The sequence below is a fragment of the Podarcis raffonei genome, chromosome 1, assembly GCF_027172205.1.
Source record: "Podarcis raffonei isolate rPodRaf1 chromosome 1, rPodRaf1.pri, whole genome shotgun sequence".
In the NCBI taxonomy this organism is placed as follows: Eukaryota; Metazoa; Chordata; class Lepidosauria; order Squamata; family Lacertidae; genus Podarcis; species Podarcis raffonei.
The window spans coordinates 136,483,577-136,500,514 of record NC_070602.1 but is presented as its reverse complement, the minus strand read 5'-3'; the positions used below and the strand labels follow the sequence as shown (position 1 = coordinate 136,500,514).

The 16,938-nt window shown below is 40.3% G+C and overlaps 1 protein-coding gene across 2 annotated transcripts in view; it reads left to right on the top strand.

Annotated features, from left to right (window-relative positions):
• SPAG16 (sperm associated antigen 16) overlaps positions 1–16,938 on the top strand; it is a 395,434-nt gene that overhangs the window by 170,500 nt on the left and 207,996 nt on the right. For both annotated transcript variants that reach the window (XM_053364500.1, XM_053364511.1), the window contains exon 11: positions 12,546–12,689. In XM_053364500.1, coding sequence (XP_053220475.1) covers positions 12,546–12,689 — 144 coding nt within the window. The remainder of the gene's footprint in view (positions 1–12,545; positions 12,690–16,938) is intronic.

Here is a 16,938-nt window from a genome sequence, read left to right as displayed (position 1 = left end):
TGTCCTGTTAAAAAAGAGGAGGCTGGGGTGTGTTTGTTTAGAATCTATAGCTAGTTGAGGACAATAACAGCTGGAAATGACAGTATTTGTGTATTCTAAGAAAGAGATGTTGTGGTGCTCAACCTCTTCAGTCAGAAATGAGCTATAAAAAGCCTGTAATCTAAAACTGGCAACATCAGATGCTTGAGTGCAAAAATGGATTTTGTTGTTGTTTTCTCCTGGGATCAATCTAAAGGAGTAGAAAACCCAAGATGTTTTATTGTTCATTTTCTTTTCTTTGTATTCTGCAGGAGTACTAAAATGAGTTGGGAGGTTAGTGGGGTTCGCTCTTCCTGCTCAGCTTTGTCCAGTGGGGGGCAGGAATAGAATATGTCACTGGAAGCTATTGAACAATAGATGTGAAGCAGCATATTTGAGCAGGAATGCGCAGAACTGTTTGTATGTAAATCTTAATGTTACTGCTTCTGCTAGTATGTTTTATCCCACCTGGCCTCCCCCATCCTATGATATTTTACCACAGCACTCCAAGGTGTGTTAGGGTGAGAGATAGTAACTGTCCTAAGGTCACCCCATGAGCTTATGACTGAGCAGGGGCTTGGACCTTGTTCTCCCTGATCCTAGTGTGACGTGATAACTGCTGTATCGTTATCCTGGCACTCCTCTCCAGGGAGGCCACCTGGGCCTCAAATGGCAGCGTGGCGTTGAGAGGCACCCCCCAGACCACGAGCCTCTTCTCTCAGGGGAAGTGCTAGGCTGCCTCCCTGATTTCCATACACACATACATACCATCTTATCAGGACCAGCCTTAGTTTATTGGCCTTCATCTGGCCCACCTGGCTCAGTACTTGCACAGCCTTTCCTGATTCATGGGGAATGGAGAGAGAGAGAGAGGCAGGGTTCACTCACTTACTTATTTGTTTTTATAGTTATATTAGAGACATTGCATTCCCAATCCCTCCTAGTGGGATATATATATATAAATAATATAAATAATATTCTGGGGGACAAGGTGGAACTTGATGGCAGACTGCCTACACATTCTGTGTCCATTATTTGTTGAAATCTGCCCTGCTTAGATGGATGTCAAGTGCATAATGATAAGGTTACACAGGAAAGAATGAAAGAAAAAGTATGATGCTTTCACATAGCTGAGTCTGAACATCCTTCTAGTTCATTTTTCAATTAGAGCTAATGTTCTAACATCCCCCTATAGTTTCTTGATATAACTTTATCTGAGTGGGTGGCTATTTAAGACTAAAAATGTAAACCTTCATCTCCGCATTTCTTGTCTACTTCCCTTACTGAAGTGCATAATGAAAGTTATTTTTTAATGGTTGCCTTTTTTATTTTAAAGAGAGGATCACAGTCTATTTGTCATAGAAAAATATCATCAGCATGGTAATTGTAGAATAATGCAATACACAGTTTAAAGACTAATGTTAGCAAAATAAATAAATAAATATTACTTCACATGGTAAGAAGACTAATGGGGCACATCTTAAATTAGTTTAGTTTATACATAGCTGTGCCAGTAAAAGGAGTATTCACATACATTTTATTTAATTATTAGTGCATTCATCTGGGTGATATTTCTATTCATGAATATCCCTTTCTTAACCACATTTCTGCACCACATCTAAATTAAAACTATTTTTTTCCAGAGTACACAGATTTGAAGTTTGTAACATTTTGATATGCCATTAGGTATTATAGACTGTTTTATTTTTCTGATAGGGCAGGTGATGTAGGTATTCTTTTCCTAGCATTTCTGTGTTGTTCAAATATTTAATTAGTGATTTAAATTTGTATCCCCACAGCCAAGAACTAGCATAACAGCAGCAGCACAGAACCTGTACTCTGTGTGTGTGTGTGTGTGTGTGTGTGTGTGTGCGCGTGCGCGTGTTGGGCATCTCTCAGTGCACAATGTGCTCTGCTGCTGAATCCCTATCACTTGGTTCCAGGATACACAGTCTGAGAGCCTGAGGAGAGCATCCGCATGCATATGTCAGACCCCCCTCTTTTTCTAGGAAGTCTTCCTAGTAGGAATGGGTCATTTCAGGCCAGGGATAGTGGGGCCTGCCCCATTGCTAGACTTTGGCGAGAAGGTTGGGGAGAACACAGTACCTGCATTTGCCACCACCTCTGCATTTCCCTTCACCTGACTGGTGGAAGGTTTCTTCACTTTTGGGCAGGGGGAGGATGAGGTTCAACACAGATTTGTTCTATTCTCTCATGGCAGAATGGTGTTCGCCCAGTCTTTTGTCTTTTTTCTGCATTCGGTCAGGGACCCTTCCAAATCCCTACTTGTGTGAAGATTTCCATAGCTCAGTGATGCTCCTCTCTTTGCATACAGAAACCTCTGTCCCTGGCATCAGGAAGAAGAGCTGGCAAAGTCCTCTGCTTGAGACTCTGAAGTACCACTGCCAGTCACTGCCATGTGGCCAGATGGACCAAAGATCTTAGTCAGAGCCAGTGTCATACGTTTCGGGCCAATTTTATTTACTTTAATATACCAGAAGTTAATATTGTAATATTCTGTGAAGGTTATTTCTATTTATAACTCAAGTTCTAATAAAACATTTATCATAAGGAGGCGGGTGTGTGTATGAGAGAGACAGAGAGAGAGAGAGAGAGAGAGAGAGAGAGAGAGAGAGAGGGAGATTTTCACATTTGTCAAAGATCAACACTGGCAGCTTCAGCCCTGAGCCTCAGGTCTCTTGACAGATGCATCTTGAGTATAGTAGGTACATGTATTATTACTGTTATTTGTATACTGCTACAAAAAAGCAAACAAAGCTAAATGACAATGGTTTGAGTATCTGCAAATACAAAATTGTCTTCAAATAAATAAAGTGAACAATTTACCAGAATGGAAGCTTTACATGTGTGGGGATGGATGTGGGCATATAAGGAACCTAAAATGGAAAACACTATTAGAATAATGTATCTCATGCTATCCGAGGGCCTTCTGGCAGTTCCCTCACTGCGAGAGGCCAAGTTACAGGGAACCAGGCAGAGGGCCTTCTTGGTAGTGGCACCCACCCTGTGGAACGCCCTCCCATCAGATGTCAAAGAGATAAACAACTACCTGACATTCAGAAGACATCTTAAGGCAACCCTGTTCAGGGAAGTTTTTAATGTGTGATATTTTAGTGTATTTTTGGTCTTTGTTGGAAGCTGCCCAGAGTGGCTGGGGAAACCCAGCCAGATGGGCGGGGTACAAATAAATTATTCTTATTATTCTTATTATTCTTATCCTTGGTCTGCTATCTGGTTTGTTGCCCCCATGCATATTTTTTTTTAACACTGCAATCAGAAGTAAGCCCCACTAAGTACAATGGTACTTCCAGGTAAGTGAGTATAGGATTACAGTTTAAGTTGTCCATTTAAAATATATATAGTTGCTACAGGAAACTTTGAGAAGGGGACTATAAATATTTTAATAAATAACATAAGAAAAGTAAGTGATTTCAGGGTAATGAATTTTTGCGCTTTTTACTTTGGATAGTCTGAGCGGCGTTCTAGTGAAACCTGGAAACAAATGTAACAAAGAGGCACATATTTATATTTTTGGTGGACACAGTTTTTTTTTTAAAAAAATATAGTAATACAAGAAATTTCAGAATGTCAACTGGATCTACATATTTTCCATAAGGATGAAGAAAATACAATATGTATACAGTCATACCTTAGGTTGAAGTAGCTTCAGGTTAAGTATTTTCGGGTTGCGCTCCATGGCGACCCAGAAGTAACAGAGTGCATTACTTCCGGGTTTCGCTACTCGCGCATGTGCAGACGCTCAAAATGATGTCACGTGCATGCGCGGAAGTGGTGAAACACGACCTGCGCAGACGCGCAGACGCATGTTACGTTCTACTCAGGATGCGAACGGAGCTCTGGAACGGATCCTGTTCGTATCCAGAGGTACCACTGTACATGCATATACAGTAACTTGTGGACTCCTGTGTCATGGGCCAGGAGTCGCCTTCACCTGCTGAGCCTGAAGTGACTCCATCTGCTGCTGATCAGCCTTCTTGCTCTGTTTTTTTTTTTATAATATTTTTTATTACGTTTCTTTCCAAATTTTATACATTACAAACAAGGAGTTTACAAGAAACCATTTTTTTTTTTTTAACAAAAATCCCAAATTGGACTTCCCCACCCCTTCCGATTCTGCGTTCTTTATATTAACAATGTCAGCAATTTGTTACCTTATGTCATACCTTATTGTAACTTTTACATGTTATGTATCTATATTCAATGTATTATGTCAGAATTTTTATACCTTTAAAATAAACGTAACATGTTCAATTTCATATTATCTCCTTTTCTCTTTTATCACTTAGTTTACTATTTACTTAATCATAATTGCTAAAGCGTATCATTTTCAAATCATGCACCGTCTTAAGATTCATACAGTTTGTAATACTTTTGCAAGTAGTCTTTAAACTTTTTCCAGTCCACCTCAATTGTTTCTACATCCAAATCTCGGATTCTGCCGGTCAGTTCAGCTATCTCCATGTAGTCCATCAACTGCGTCTGCCATTCCTCCAGCGTGGGTAAATCTTGTGTCTTCCAGTTCTTTGCGATGAGTATTCTTGCTGCTGTACTAGCATACATAAACAAAGTTCTGTCCTTCTTTAACACCTTCTGGTCTACCATGCCCAACAGGAAGGCCTCTGGTTTCTTGGGAAAGGTATACCTAAATACCTTTTTCAACTCATTGTAAATCATTTCCCAGAAAGCCTTAACCTTTGGGCATGTCCACCAGAGGTGAAAGAAAGTCCCCTCTGCTTCCTTACACTTCCAACATTTATTGTCAGACAGGTGATGTATCTTAGCTAACTTGACTGGGGTCATGTACCACCGGTATATCATTTTCATAATGTTTTCCTTCAAGGCCGTACTGGCCGTAAATTTCATTCCGGTGTTCCATAACCTTTCCCAGTCTTCAAACATAATGTTGTGTCCAACATCCTGTGCCCATTTAATCATAGCAGATTTAACTGTCTCATCCTGTAAATTCCACATAAGCAGCAAGTTATACATTCTAGATAACAGCTTTGTCTTTGGTTCTAACAATTCTGTCTCTAGTTTCGACTTTTCCACCTGGAAACCAACTTTTTTGTCCATTTTGAAAACCTCTTGAATTTGAGCATAATGTAGCCAGTCTCGCACCTTATTTTTTAGTTTGTCCTGGCTCTGCAACTTCCAATTGTCTCCAATTTTTTCAGTCAATTCCCAATATTTCGGCCAATAGGCCTCCATATTGGGTCTTTTTCGGGCCTTGGCCTCCACTGGTGATAGCCACCTCGGAGTTTTACTCTCTAGTAAGTCTTTATATTTCATCCAGACTGCAAAAATTGCTTTTCTGACAATGTGGCTTTTAAACAATTTATGTGCTTTAACCTTGTCGTACCATAGGTATGCGTGCCATCCAAAAGCATTATTAAAACCTTCCAGATCTAGGACATCGGTGTTTTCCAACAAAAACCAATCTTTCAGCCAGCAGAAGGCTGCAGCTTCATAATACAACCTCAAGTCCGGCAGGGCAAACCCCCCTCTTTCTTTCGAATCTGTTAATATTTTAAACTTTATTCGGGGCTTTTTGCCCTGCCAGATAAATCTAGATATATCCTTCTGCCATTTTCCAAAGCAATCCACTCTGTCCACGATCTGTAAGGTTTGAAACAAAAATAACATTTTCGGCAACACATTCATTTTTATAGCTGCAATTCTTCCCAACAAGGAAAGTTTCAATCTTGACCAAATTTCTAAATCCTTTTTAACTTCCAACCAACATTTCTCATAATTATCCTTAAATAAATTCAAATTCTTGGAGGACAAATAGATCCCAAGGTATTTCACTTTTTTAACCACATTCAGTTCTGTTTCTCTCTGAAACCCCTCTGTTTCTGTAGTTGTTAAATTTTTGGTCAGAACCTTAGTTTTTTGTTTATTCAACCTAAATCCCGCCACCCGACCAAATTCAGATATAAGTTCGAGAACTCTTTTTGTACTGGATTCTGGCTCCTGCAGTGTCAAAACTAGGTCATCTGCAAAAGCTTTCAGTTTATATTGTTTCACTCCGACCTCTATCCCTTGTACCAACCGGTCCTCTCTGATCATATTCAATAGCACCTCCAGGACTGAAATAAATAACAGAGGGGATAGAGGGCACCCTTGTCGTGTCCCTTTTTCAATTTTAAATTCCTCCGTCACCACATTGTTCACTATTAATTTAGCTTTTTGTTCTGAATAGATTGCATGTAATCCATTCTCAAACCCCCGTCCCACTCCCATCCCCTCCAAGTTCTTCTTCATAAACATCCAAGATATATTGTCAAATGCTTTCTCCGCATCAATAAAGATTAACACCGCCCTTGTGTTCCTGTTAGTCTGCAAAAGTTCTAAAATGTCAATGATGTTTCTAGTGTTCTCATATAAATGTCTACCAGGGAGAAAGCCAGCTTGGTCTTTATGAATTACTTCATTTAAGACTTTTTTAAGTCTATTTGCCAAAATGTCTGCAAATATTTTGTAATCCACATTTAGGAGTGAGATGGGACGGTAGTTTTTAAGCTGAGTCTTTTCAGATTCTGACTTAGGTATCAATGTGATGAAGGCTTCTTTCCACGTTTCTGGTGCCCTCTTCCCATCCATAATCTGGTTACATACCTCCAACAAAGGTTGTATCAAATAGTCCTTCAGAACCTTGTAATATTTGGAGGTAAGTCCATCCGGGCCTGGAGATTTGCCTAGTTGCATATTCTGAATGGCACCTTCAATTTCCTGTGTGGTTATTATAGAGTTCAAGATTGATCTTTTATCTTGAGTTATTTTTGATAGTCCATTTATCTTTAAAAATTGATCTATCTCTGATTCTTTCTGGGGCCCCTGTGCATACAGTTCTTTGAAGTATCTGTGGAAGCACCTCCTAATTTCTTCTGGTTTCTGTACGGTCCTTCCATCAATCTCTAGATTTGTTATCGTGTTTAGCTTTTGTCTTTTTTTCAGCTGCCAAGCTAGCAGCTTTCCACATTTATTTGCTGATTCAAAAGATCTTTGCTTCATCTGTTTTATTTTCCATTCAATCTCCTGATTGATCAATTTTGAGTATTCTGCTTGGTGGAATTTAATTTCTCTCAGCACCTCCTTGGACTTTGGTTTGGTTCTCAGTTTTTTTTCTCCTTGGTGTATTTTCGATCAGCCTTCTTGCTCTGGATGAGAACCAACTCGCTCCAGCTTTCTTAAGCAGGGTTTCCAGCCTCAGCCAGTTGTTGGAAACAACATATGTCGTTCCTGACCAGACCTTGCTGCTTCTTGCTTCTCATGACCTTGGACTTTTAGCTTTCTTGACCCTTGGACCGTCTTACTATGTGAACTGAAATACCCCTGACCTTAGGACTTGACTAAACCTTGTATATGGACTCTGCCTCCAGGCCCCCTGAGACTTGGTTGGTTGGCTGGCCTCTCCTGCCTCTGAGGTCTGTTGTGCCTGGGCAGCAGCAGGTAACATGACAATGTTCTGTTTCAGCAGAAATGAAAAGTTTTTAGAAGTGTCGTGCAGTTTGTTTATTGCCATTTTAATGTGATTTGAAATTTTGTTGGATGCTGCTTTGAACATTGTGAATGAGTGGGATTAAAATATTTTAAATAAGTGTAATAAAAATATAACATAGAACAATGGAGACAAGGCTATTGGGAAATATGTTCATCACATAAGTAGCATCTGTATGGGTAGTGTGAATAGGCATTGTCAGAAATAATAGCACACAGGAGAAATGCACATGCAGTACGAGAGTCCTGTTGAATCTGTGCAATATGGGCAATGTCAAATCATGAGGCAATTTATGAGGTAGTTGAAAACCCTTGTTACCTAATGGCTAGAAATACAGAATTTATTATCACTGTAAATGTCAGAAAACTGTAATTCTTTGACCTTAAAAGAAATGTTTTCGATGATATCATACACAACAGTTTTCAGATCTGTAAAATGTCAAACCTCCAACTGAATAAAAGCAAAAAAAGTTATTTCATCACCAAAATTAGATTTAAATGAAGGTAGAAATGTTTCAAGCTGAAATGAAACCCATCCATTCATAAAGGCATTGTTAATTATAGGATGTGCCAGTCCTGTTCTGCTTGCTGAGATTTGAAATCCTTCTTTCATATTACTCTTTCCTTATAATTGATTAAACCTTACTGGACAAGGAAGAGAGCCAGTGTGCTGCCCAACCAGTTCTGTGTGCTGAAGGGAACATTAGTTCTTGAGCAGAAGTCCAGTCACTCAACCCACTTCAGACTCTGACCCCATTTCTCCAGTCCCACTAAACCAGTAACCCAGTAAACCTTGGCTAACACTCTGAACAGGGGCAATTTGCTCCTGCTAAGCATATGGGAGAAACAATGATCCCTGGCTTATGTCTGAGCTGTGGATTGTGACTGTTTTGCTCCAAAGCAGGCTCTGTAACCAATGTTTGTTTGAACTGAATGGCTAACAGCCCCATCTTCTTCTTTCAGCCTGTCATAGTGGGAAGGCCAGGCTGCATAGGAAGAGAGTTTGCACCTCTCTTATCCTGACCATGGATCTTTTATATCATTGCTATCAAAATACTTCCTTTTTATAAATGTTATTTTTGCATTTTTCATTTTACATAAACAAATGAATTAAAAAACATATAATCCCTTTTGACACCCCCCTCCCCGCATTGTGGATCTTAATGTAATGATTCCCCCCTCTGCGTCTCTTTCATAACTATTTTTATAAATCCTTTGTCAATCCATAGTTCGAACTTTTACTACAAGTTTTCGGTCAAGTAACCAAATTAAGGTTTATTGCAGTTTGGACAGTACCTTCTGCTCATAGAGTATGAAGTAGGGGCAGGAAGGAAAGGGGAGATGTCACACACGCCTGATGCCCACTTCTAATCTCATAATGCATAGGAAGGGGTGTGGGGGGGGTGTACGTGCACAGAAGCAACATAGGCCATTAAATGCATATACGCAGGATCAGGGCCCCATATATTGAAAATAGGAAGTGATATATCTTTTTCCAATTCTAATGGTGACCTTGAGAAGGGTAATGCCTTAAATTTTCATATTAATTTAGGAATTTGAATTGGCAAGTCAATGCTGTATTTTTTAATCAATTTGGAAATACCTTCTTGTATAAACCTTTGTAATTTAGCAGAACTTGCCAAGTGGCAAGTTTTGTGTCACATTCTTTCTAAGTGTGTACAGAACGCAGCAGTGCTTCTAACCATCTGTGAAAAAGCTGCCATGCAAGAGAAACCTGGGGATTGCTAACAATAATGATGAATGTTAATCTCAAACAAGCTAGAGATAGAAACTGCCTTGTTTCAAGTTGGTCAAGCTAAAATTGCATTTGGGAACAGCTGTTTTCCTTTTATTGAAAAAGAAGACAGTTTAATATTTCTGTGCTCTCAAAAAACATATACATTGAAAAGTGCCAAAGGTCACACAATAAAAATTATTAGCAAGTCAAATAATCATTGTAATTTACCTCACAAAATGTCTGTTTTGTTTCACATTTGAACACTCCAGTTCTATTTAAAATATATATATTCCAGCAGAACCTGATGAATGTTATTAGTAACCGCTGAGGTAACCATTGTTGAAAGCAGACAAAATATAAGTTGTCATGCTTTTTAAACTGGAAGCTAATAGATACCCTTACCTTCAACAGTAAATTGTAGAACGATCATTGGTCACAATATGGTGCACAACCACCACAAAGTACCAAAGTCTAATTATATATTTCAGTGCAAAATCATGAAATAGGAAAAAATGCAGCCTCTCTTGGGACAATGAGACTAAACTTCTGAATGCTCCAGATCAGTGCTTCTGGTTTCGCTTAGTGTGATACTCAAGACAGGTCAATGCACATCAAATCATAATTCAATTTTATAATAATATAAAACCAGATCTCATTACATTTCAAATATTACTAAAATTAGTATAAAACAACAATACCCAGCAAAAAAAATCCAACACAAACTAGCCGCTAAAAGCAGCAATAAAAAGGTGGGACTTTAAGACCCATTTAAAGGTGGTGAAGTCTGCTTTTAGTATTGGTCGTAGACATCAGGGAAAACCACTGATGGAGCTGCTTTTCTTTTCCTTGTCTTCCTGAGAAAAATAATGGGGAGTCATGGGGGGGGGGAATGTGAAATTTGTGTGATTCAGGAAATGTTTTCCTTTATTTTCTCTTATTCCTTTAATAACTTGGAGGCAGCGATAAGTTTATCAAGTTGTTTCCCCACCAGATGTGAAGCTTTTTTCAAGGTTACAATAATTTAAAGACACAGAAGCCTTTGGTGGGATGAGATCTAGGCAACTGATGCCACAGGCTGTTTATCATGACTTCATCACTGATTATGTATATTGAGCATCTCTAGCTTCTGTTCCATCCAAACACTCAGGTGCCCAGTGTAGTCTTGTGTAGATGTTCAGTGTCAAAGTAATGCGGAGCGGGGAATCACAGTTGTAGAAGCAGGTTTGCGCTGAGGCTTAAACATCTGATTAGGATCACACAATTCATGCCTGCGCACATCTGTCTGAGTAGACCTTTATGCAGTCTCTCTCAGTGGCCCAAAGTGTTCTGCTGAAATGATGGGAATCGGTGCAATTCCATGTAGCCTTGTGTTGGATATTTCTCATTCACAGATACCTTAGACATACATGTTACCCATGAAGACAATTCCATTGAATCTGGTGGCACCGCTTGGGTGTTACTTGAGCCCAAGTAACAGTGATTTTCAATTTGGAGGTGGAAGCGGTTTCAGTTATTGGTATATTTATGCTTCAGAGTTGATAACATATCTTGAATTGTAGCATAAACTGAAGCTAGTCCTAGCTTTGTAAACAAAACCACACCCACACTGGCCACTGTAATAAGCTATGTCCCATTCTATTCATGTTCTAAAGCAGTGAGGCTAACCTGTGTCCCTCCAGCTCTTGGTGGACTCTGACTCCTGCCATGTATCTGACTCTTGGCCAGGCTGCCCAGGATTCATGGGAGTTGGAGTCCAACAAGTGAAATGCTGCAGGTTAGTGACCCCTGTTTTTAAGGAGAGTTAAATAATTCCAAATAATGCAATGGGCATATAAATGCATCAGATGAAAATGGCTATGACAGCCTCTGCATTGCCGCTTTACGTTAGGACTAAGTCCTTCTGCAGTTGGGGGTGGGGGAGAATGCTGATATCACATGTGCCATGGCCTCTTAAAATACTTTCCCTTGAGTTTACAGGGGCTTCTGTACTGGAAATAATTAGATCCCGTGAACAAAAAGAAAGCAAAACTTTTTTACATTGCTAAGCTGCTGAAAGAAAAGCAAGGGCTCCTAATTAATGTTACACATATGGCACCCTTTGAGGAATGAATGTGATTCCCTTTTGCAAGTGGCAGCCCGACCATACTTGTGTCACCAACCCAGCTGCTAATTAAATGGTATCCGCTTCTGGTTGTACGGCTCTTGAGCAGCTTTCGCATTTTGTAGGAGCCCTGTAATTAAGGCGGGGGGGGGGGGAAACCCTATGAATTCTGCATTGTGTGTTACATTCTAGTGGCAAGAGCTTATTTTCTCTGATATACTATACATGTTATTTTTACCAACCAGTTGCTACAGATTATCACAAAGGCACTTTGAGAAAATAGTTGTGGCTTTTTCTTTTTCTAAAAAGTGTTTAAAAGCAAGTCTAGAGAAAGACAGGGAGAAGATAATGTTCCATATACACACAGCTTATTGAAGACAGTGGGATGTGCGCAAGCTGAAAAAAGGACTTGTCCCATTTTTACTTGGATTCAGAGAAATGAATTATCTATTTTTAATATTCTTCAAATAGGAAAATATCAATTTAAGAAGGGAAAGGGGGTAAAGAGTAAAGGAAGTTATTACAAATTACAAACGGGACCTTAGAGAAGAGCCCTTTCCTGCAGCCCATCACCCAAGTTTGCAATAAGCCGAGGACTGGTTTGTTTCTCAAGCATTCTCCCCTCCTTGCCTAAGTTAAGGTCACCAGATTTTTTTCAATGAACCTGGAGACGCTTTTCAACTTCAGTGGATTTTGTATGGGGACTGATTTGTAAATTCTGTGACTGTCCTTGGGAAACGGGGATGTCTGATAACCTTAGCCTAGGTGCCAGTTCAGATTAGAGGATTTGGGGCAGAGATCTCCTTCACAGTCTCCCAGGGTAAAGGGCAAGTACCTTTCTCAGAGTACTTGCCACATATGATGTATGAGGAGGACATCAAGTAAAATTTGATTGTATTTTGAAGTTGTGAATGATTATGCTGGGTTCAGCATTCAAAACATTGACATTAGGAGTGAGTTGTTTCCTATTTATTAATATTTGGAACCTTAGCTTTAAAAAAATCTGTAATGTTTCTAGAGTGTTTGTATGGTAGGTATAATGTAGCTGATGGAACTTCCTTCTTGAAGCAAATGCCTTAACAAATTGCTGGGGTTCTGTGGTTCTTTTGATTTCGTTTCTCAACCCCTACTTTCTGCTCTCTACAGTTTGGCTTTACATCCGAGGAAAGACATTGTTGTTACTGGAAGTGATGACCGCCTGTGGAAGATGTGGGCCTTTCCCAATGGGAACATCATCATGAAGGGTGAAGGTCATACCGATTGGCTTTCTGGGTGCTGCTTCCATCCAAGGTCAGTAAAAGCAGCATTGTGAACCAGTACTAATCCCTTCTGGGAAAGTGCTTGTTTGCTATGCCTTTTCTAGCCAGTCTGCTTTGATGACTTTCTATTCTGAGTGGATCCTTCTACTGAATTTCCAAACATGTAGATAAATGTTCCTTTGCCTTTCACTGTGTTGACTTAAGATTGATTGCTTTCAGTATTTTGTACATTTCAGACTTTTGTCCACATGCTTGTGCATCTCACAAAGTGTAATAAGCTTTTCAGATCTCTCCATGCCAGTCTCTCTGCTTATCACAAGGCTGAATTAGATGCACACTTAAAATCACCTATAAATACTGCAATTGGCTTTTTAAGTGTTTATTTAATTTGTCCAAATGGTATCTATTTTCTCTCCCATGTTACCTAGAGAACAAGTGCATCAACCTTTCCCTAAAACTTCTCCCACCATGACTTAAGAAAAAGAAGCAGTGATTTAAGACACTGAGATAGCCAACAACTCATTGCATTTAATTACCAATCAGACAGGTAATGCAGTTTTACTCGGGAAAAGACAGTCTTCATTCCTCTTTCTCTCTCTCTCAGTATAACTAAGGGCAATTTCATAAACCCTTTTGACTGCTTATTTGCACAATTAACTGGGCATGTGAGTGGTTTATTAGCATAAGACTCTATAGTCAGAGAAAGGAGCTCATTCAAAATCTTAAGGACAAGCAGATCTAAGAGTCATCTGAATTGGACATTATTAGTTGCTTAGTCAACACTCTCTCTCTCTCTCTCTTTCTCTCTCTCTCTCTCTCTCACACACACACACACCACACACAGTGGTGGGGATGGAGGATCTCTCCTTTCATCTGATACCCTCTCTCCACTCCTTTGCTACCCTTTCCCTCCTGCTCAGCCCTCCTTCTGCTTCTGCTTGCCTCTTATTTTTCCCCTGCTTCTTCAAAGGTTGCCACTGCTACTTCCTATTGTTTGCCCTGTTCTGGGAAATCCTTGGTTGCACTGGCGGCACCTTGACATACACTCCTTTGACTTGCTTGTTCACTGAAACATCAGGCCAAATGGCATCTGCTTCTGCTGCAGACTGTCACTTTACCCGGGAGGTTCCTTGTGCGCAACAGACAGAGTCTGTCTTCTCTCCAGTTCCACATCTTGGTAGTGGATAGGATAGGTAGTGGATAGGAGGAACCAATGCTTAGTGTTGCTAGACTACCAAAGCATCTGGGATCTGGTGGTGATGAGTCCTTCCCAGCTTCATAGTTCAGACACTGTGCATGTGCTTTGCATGTAGAAGCTCCCAACTTAAATCCCCAGCATTTCTAGTGATGGGAAAGATCTCTTCCAAAGACCCCTAGAGAGTAGACAGTACTAGACCAATGATCTTACCCAGTATAAGTAGGATCAAATGTTCCATTGAAAAGGCATCAGGAACACCATTGATGGATTATCTATCAAAGTATCACCCATACATGAAGTTGTGGGCAGGATTTTAAATATAAGCAGTGGATTTAATGATAGTGAAGTTCAGATAATATAAACATATATATATTGCAAAACAGCTAATAAAAAGAAGTAAAAAAACAAACATCAGGTGAGATGAGGTGGGAAGTCTAGAAGTACTTTTTCTTCAGAAAATTGTGTATGACATTAAATGTTTGGGAATATTTTTGGAGATTTAAAAAAATGTTAAGAACAAAATGGCATCTGGACAAAATAGCAGGTCACTGCCACTTCTGTACAAACTTAGAGGAAGCAGCTTTTTAGTGTGGCAGCAGCAGTGGGTGGTGGGTTATTCTACTCAGAGAAGGTGTGTACAAGGCAAATTAGAGAAGATGGTAACAAGGCATTCTCCTTCCTCCCCCCCCCCCAACATAGTAGGCTTCCTCCTCAAGCCATCCTGTAGCTATAGCTGCTGCATCTGTAGGTTAACTTTGGCAGTGGGCTGTCCTTCCTGGGGCTTGTAGCTAAAATTTAACTGTTAACTATGGGCTATTTGAATTAAGGGAGGCTTAGAGGTGAGGGATTGTTTTGAATTCTCCCCCCATCCCATGAACACTGTCCCTTCACAAGATCAGGAGTTAGAGCTTGCCTTGTGAGGTAAGATCTCCTATCCCAATACACCCCACTTCCATTTGTTTGATGCTGTGAACATTGCAGCTTCTATGAAGGAAGGGTATGGTCAATTTGATGGAGGGAGTGGGGAGTCTATCACAGGACCTTGGAGCATGAGCCATGGTTCACTGTAGGTAGGAAGGGTGGCAGAGAGGCAGGGAGAGCTTGGATATTGAGCATGGAGGTGGACCAAAGGCTGAGTGACTGAAAGAAGGGAGGAAGGTTAGCAGTCACGGGCTTAAGTTGCATTTTGTATTATTGCGTTTTGTAAGTTTTATGAATGACTGAATAATAACAATAAATTAGAAGAATAGTTGAGAATAAAAGAATAATAAAAAAATATTATTATTATTATTGTAGTTGGAAGAGGCAGAGCCCAAAGGGAAATGGGAAAAGAGGCAAGGAAAGGAAGAGTAGATAGGAGTTACTGTTGAGCGACTTCACACATGGCAGAAAGGGTTGGGTTACTGCCGACAAGCTTGAGAGCTAGCTCAGTTGGTAGAACACGAGACTCTTAATCTCAGCGACATGGATTTGAGCCCCATGTTGGGCAAAAGATTCTTGTGTTACAGGGGATTAGACTAAATGACCCTTCTGGGTCCCTTCCTATTCTGCAATTCTATGACTCCGAGACTGAGGGACTTGTAAACACTGAAGCAATGAATCCTAAGATATAGGCGTGTGTCTCTGTGTTAAATTACACATATGAATAACCAGCAAAATCATTGTCCCATTTACTGTTGAGGTATAAATGTTTGTGGGCTCCCCTTAAGGTGGCAGGTAGGGACGTGGGTGGCACTGTGGTATAAACCACTGAGCCTACGGCTTGCCGATTGGAAGGTCAGCGGTTCGAATCCCCGCAGCGGGGTGAGCTCCCGTTGTTCGGTCCCTGCTCCTGCCAACCTAGCAGTTCAAAAGCACATCAAAGTGCAAGTAGATAAATAGGTACCGGGTACCGCTCCGGCGGGAAGGTAAACGGTGTTTCCGTGCACTGCTCTGGTTTCGCCAGAAGCAGCTTAGTCCTGCTGGCCACATGACCCAGAAAAACTGCGGACAAACGCCGGCTCCCTCGGCCTGTAAAGCAAGATGAGCGTTGCAACCCCAGAGTCGTTTGTGATTGGACTTACGGTAACTGTCAGGGGTCCTTTACCTTTACCTTTCGGGTCTGTTATGACTGAACATTCTTCCACTTTTTTGCAGGGCGAGGAACCCTTCACATAAAAAACTAACATCTCAGGTAGAAGGCTAAACTAGAACTCTTTTACATGACACACCAGTTTTCTATGGGCAGAGTGTTTTAATATGGAGGAGCTATCCATCATGTGATTCCCACCAGCCGTACTCTTGACAGAGGTTTATGCTTCAGTGAGAACTAAGCATTTTAATACATGTCGCTAGTATGTTTGGTTGTTTTGCTTCTGGGAGGGTGGTGCATAGATGCAGGTCTGTCAAAATATTCTAGTTGATTATGTAATGTAGTTCCTACTGGACCAGTCTTGAGAACATCAAAGTAATTTATGGAATAAAGGGGCGGGGGCAATTGAAAGAGAACACTACCCCTTGTAGCGCTGCTGGGCATACTAATAAGATTTTGATCCTGTATTGTTGCCATGGCATCCAGTGACTCGGCCTCCCAGGATTTCTCATTAGTCTTTGACCAACACACTTTTCAAAAGGCTTTCCTCTTTTTCACTCAGTTATTAAAATTAAAATAAGCCAGTCTGAATTTATTTTCACCGCATGGTATTGAAAGAATAGAAAAAAAGCTGCTGTTATTTTTGTTCGTCGTTGAAGTCATTCAATATATGAATATGGAATTCACACATTTCTTCCAATTTAGGGTTTTACTAAGAATGCAGCATTTAATAGGATTTAAATTCTAACTTTATGTTTGGTTTCTAAGTGTATCCTTGTAAGTGACTGAGCAGCAACCAGGTGGGCTTTTCTAGCAAGGACTGAAGGGAAATAATGGTTCGGCTGCTACAATCAGGATGGCTTTTTTTCAGAGATCCATAGCAAATTAAGGGAAGTTGACCCTAACATGTTGTCAGGAGCATTATTTTTAATTTTGAAACCATATTTTATGATACAGATTGTCTTTTCTTCCTTGTTTGCATGGTGAGTCCCCCCCCCCCCCGGAAATAAA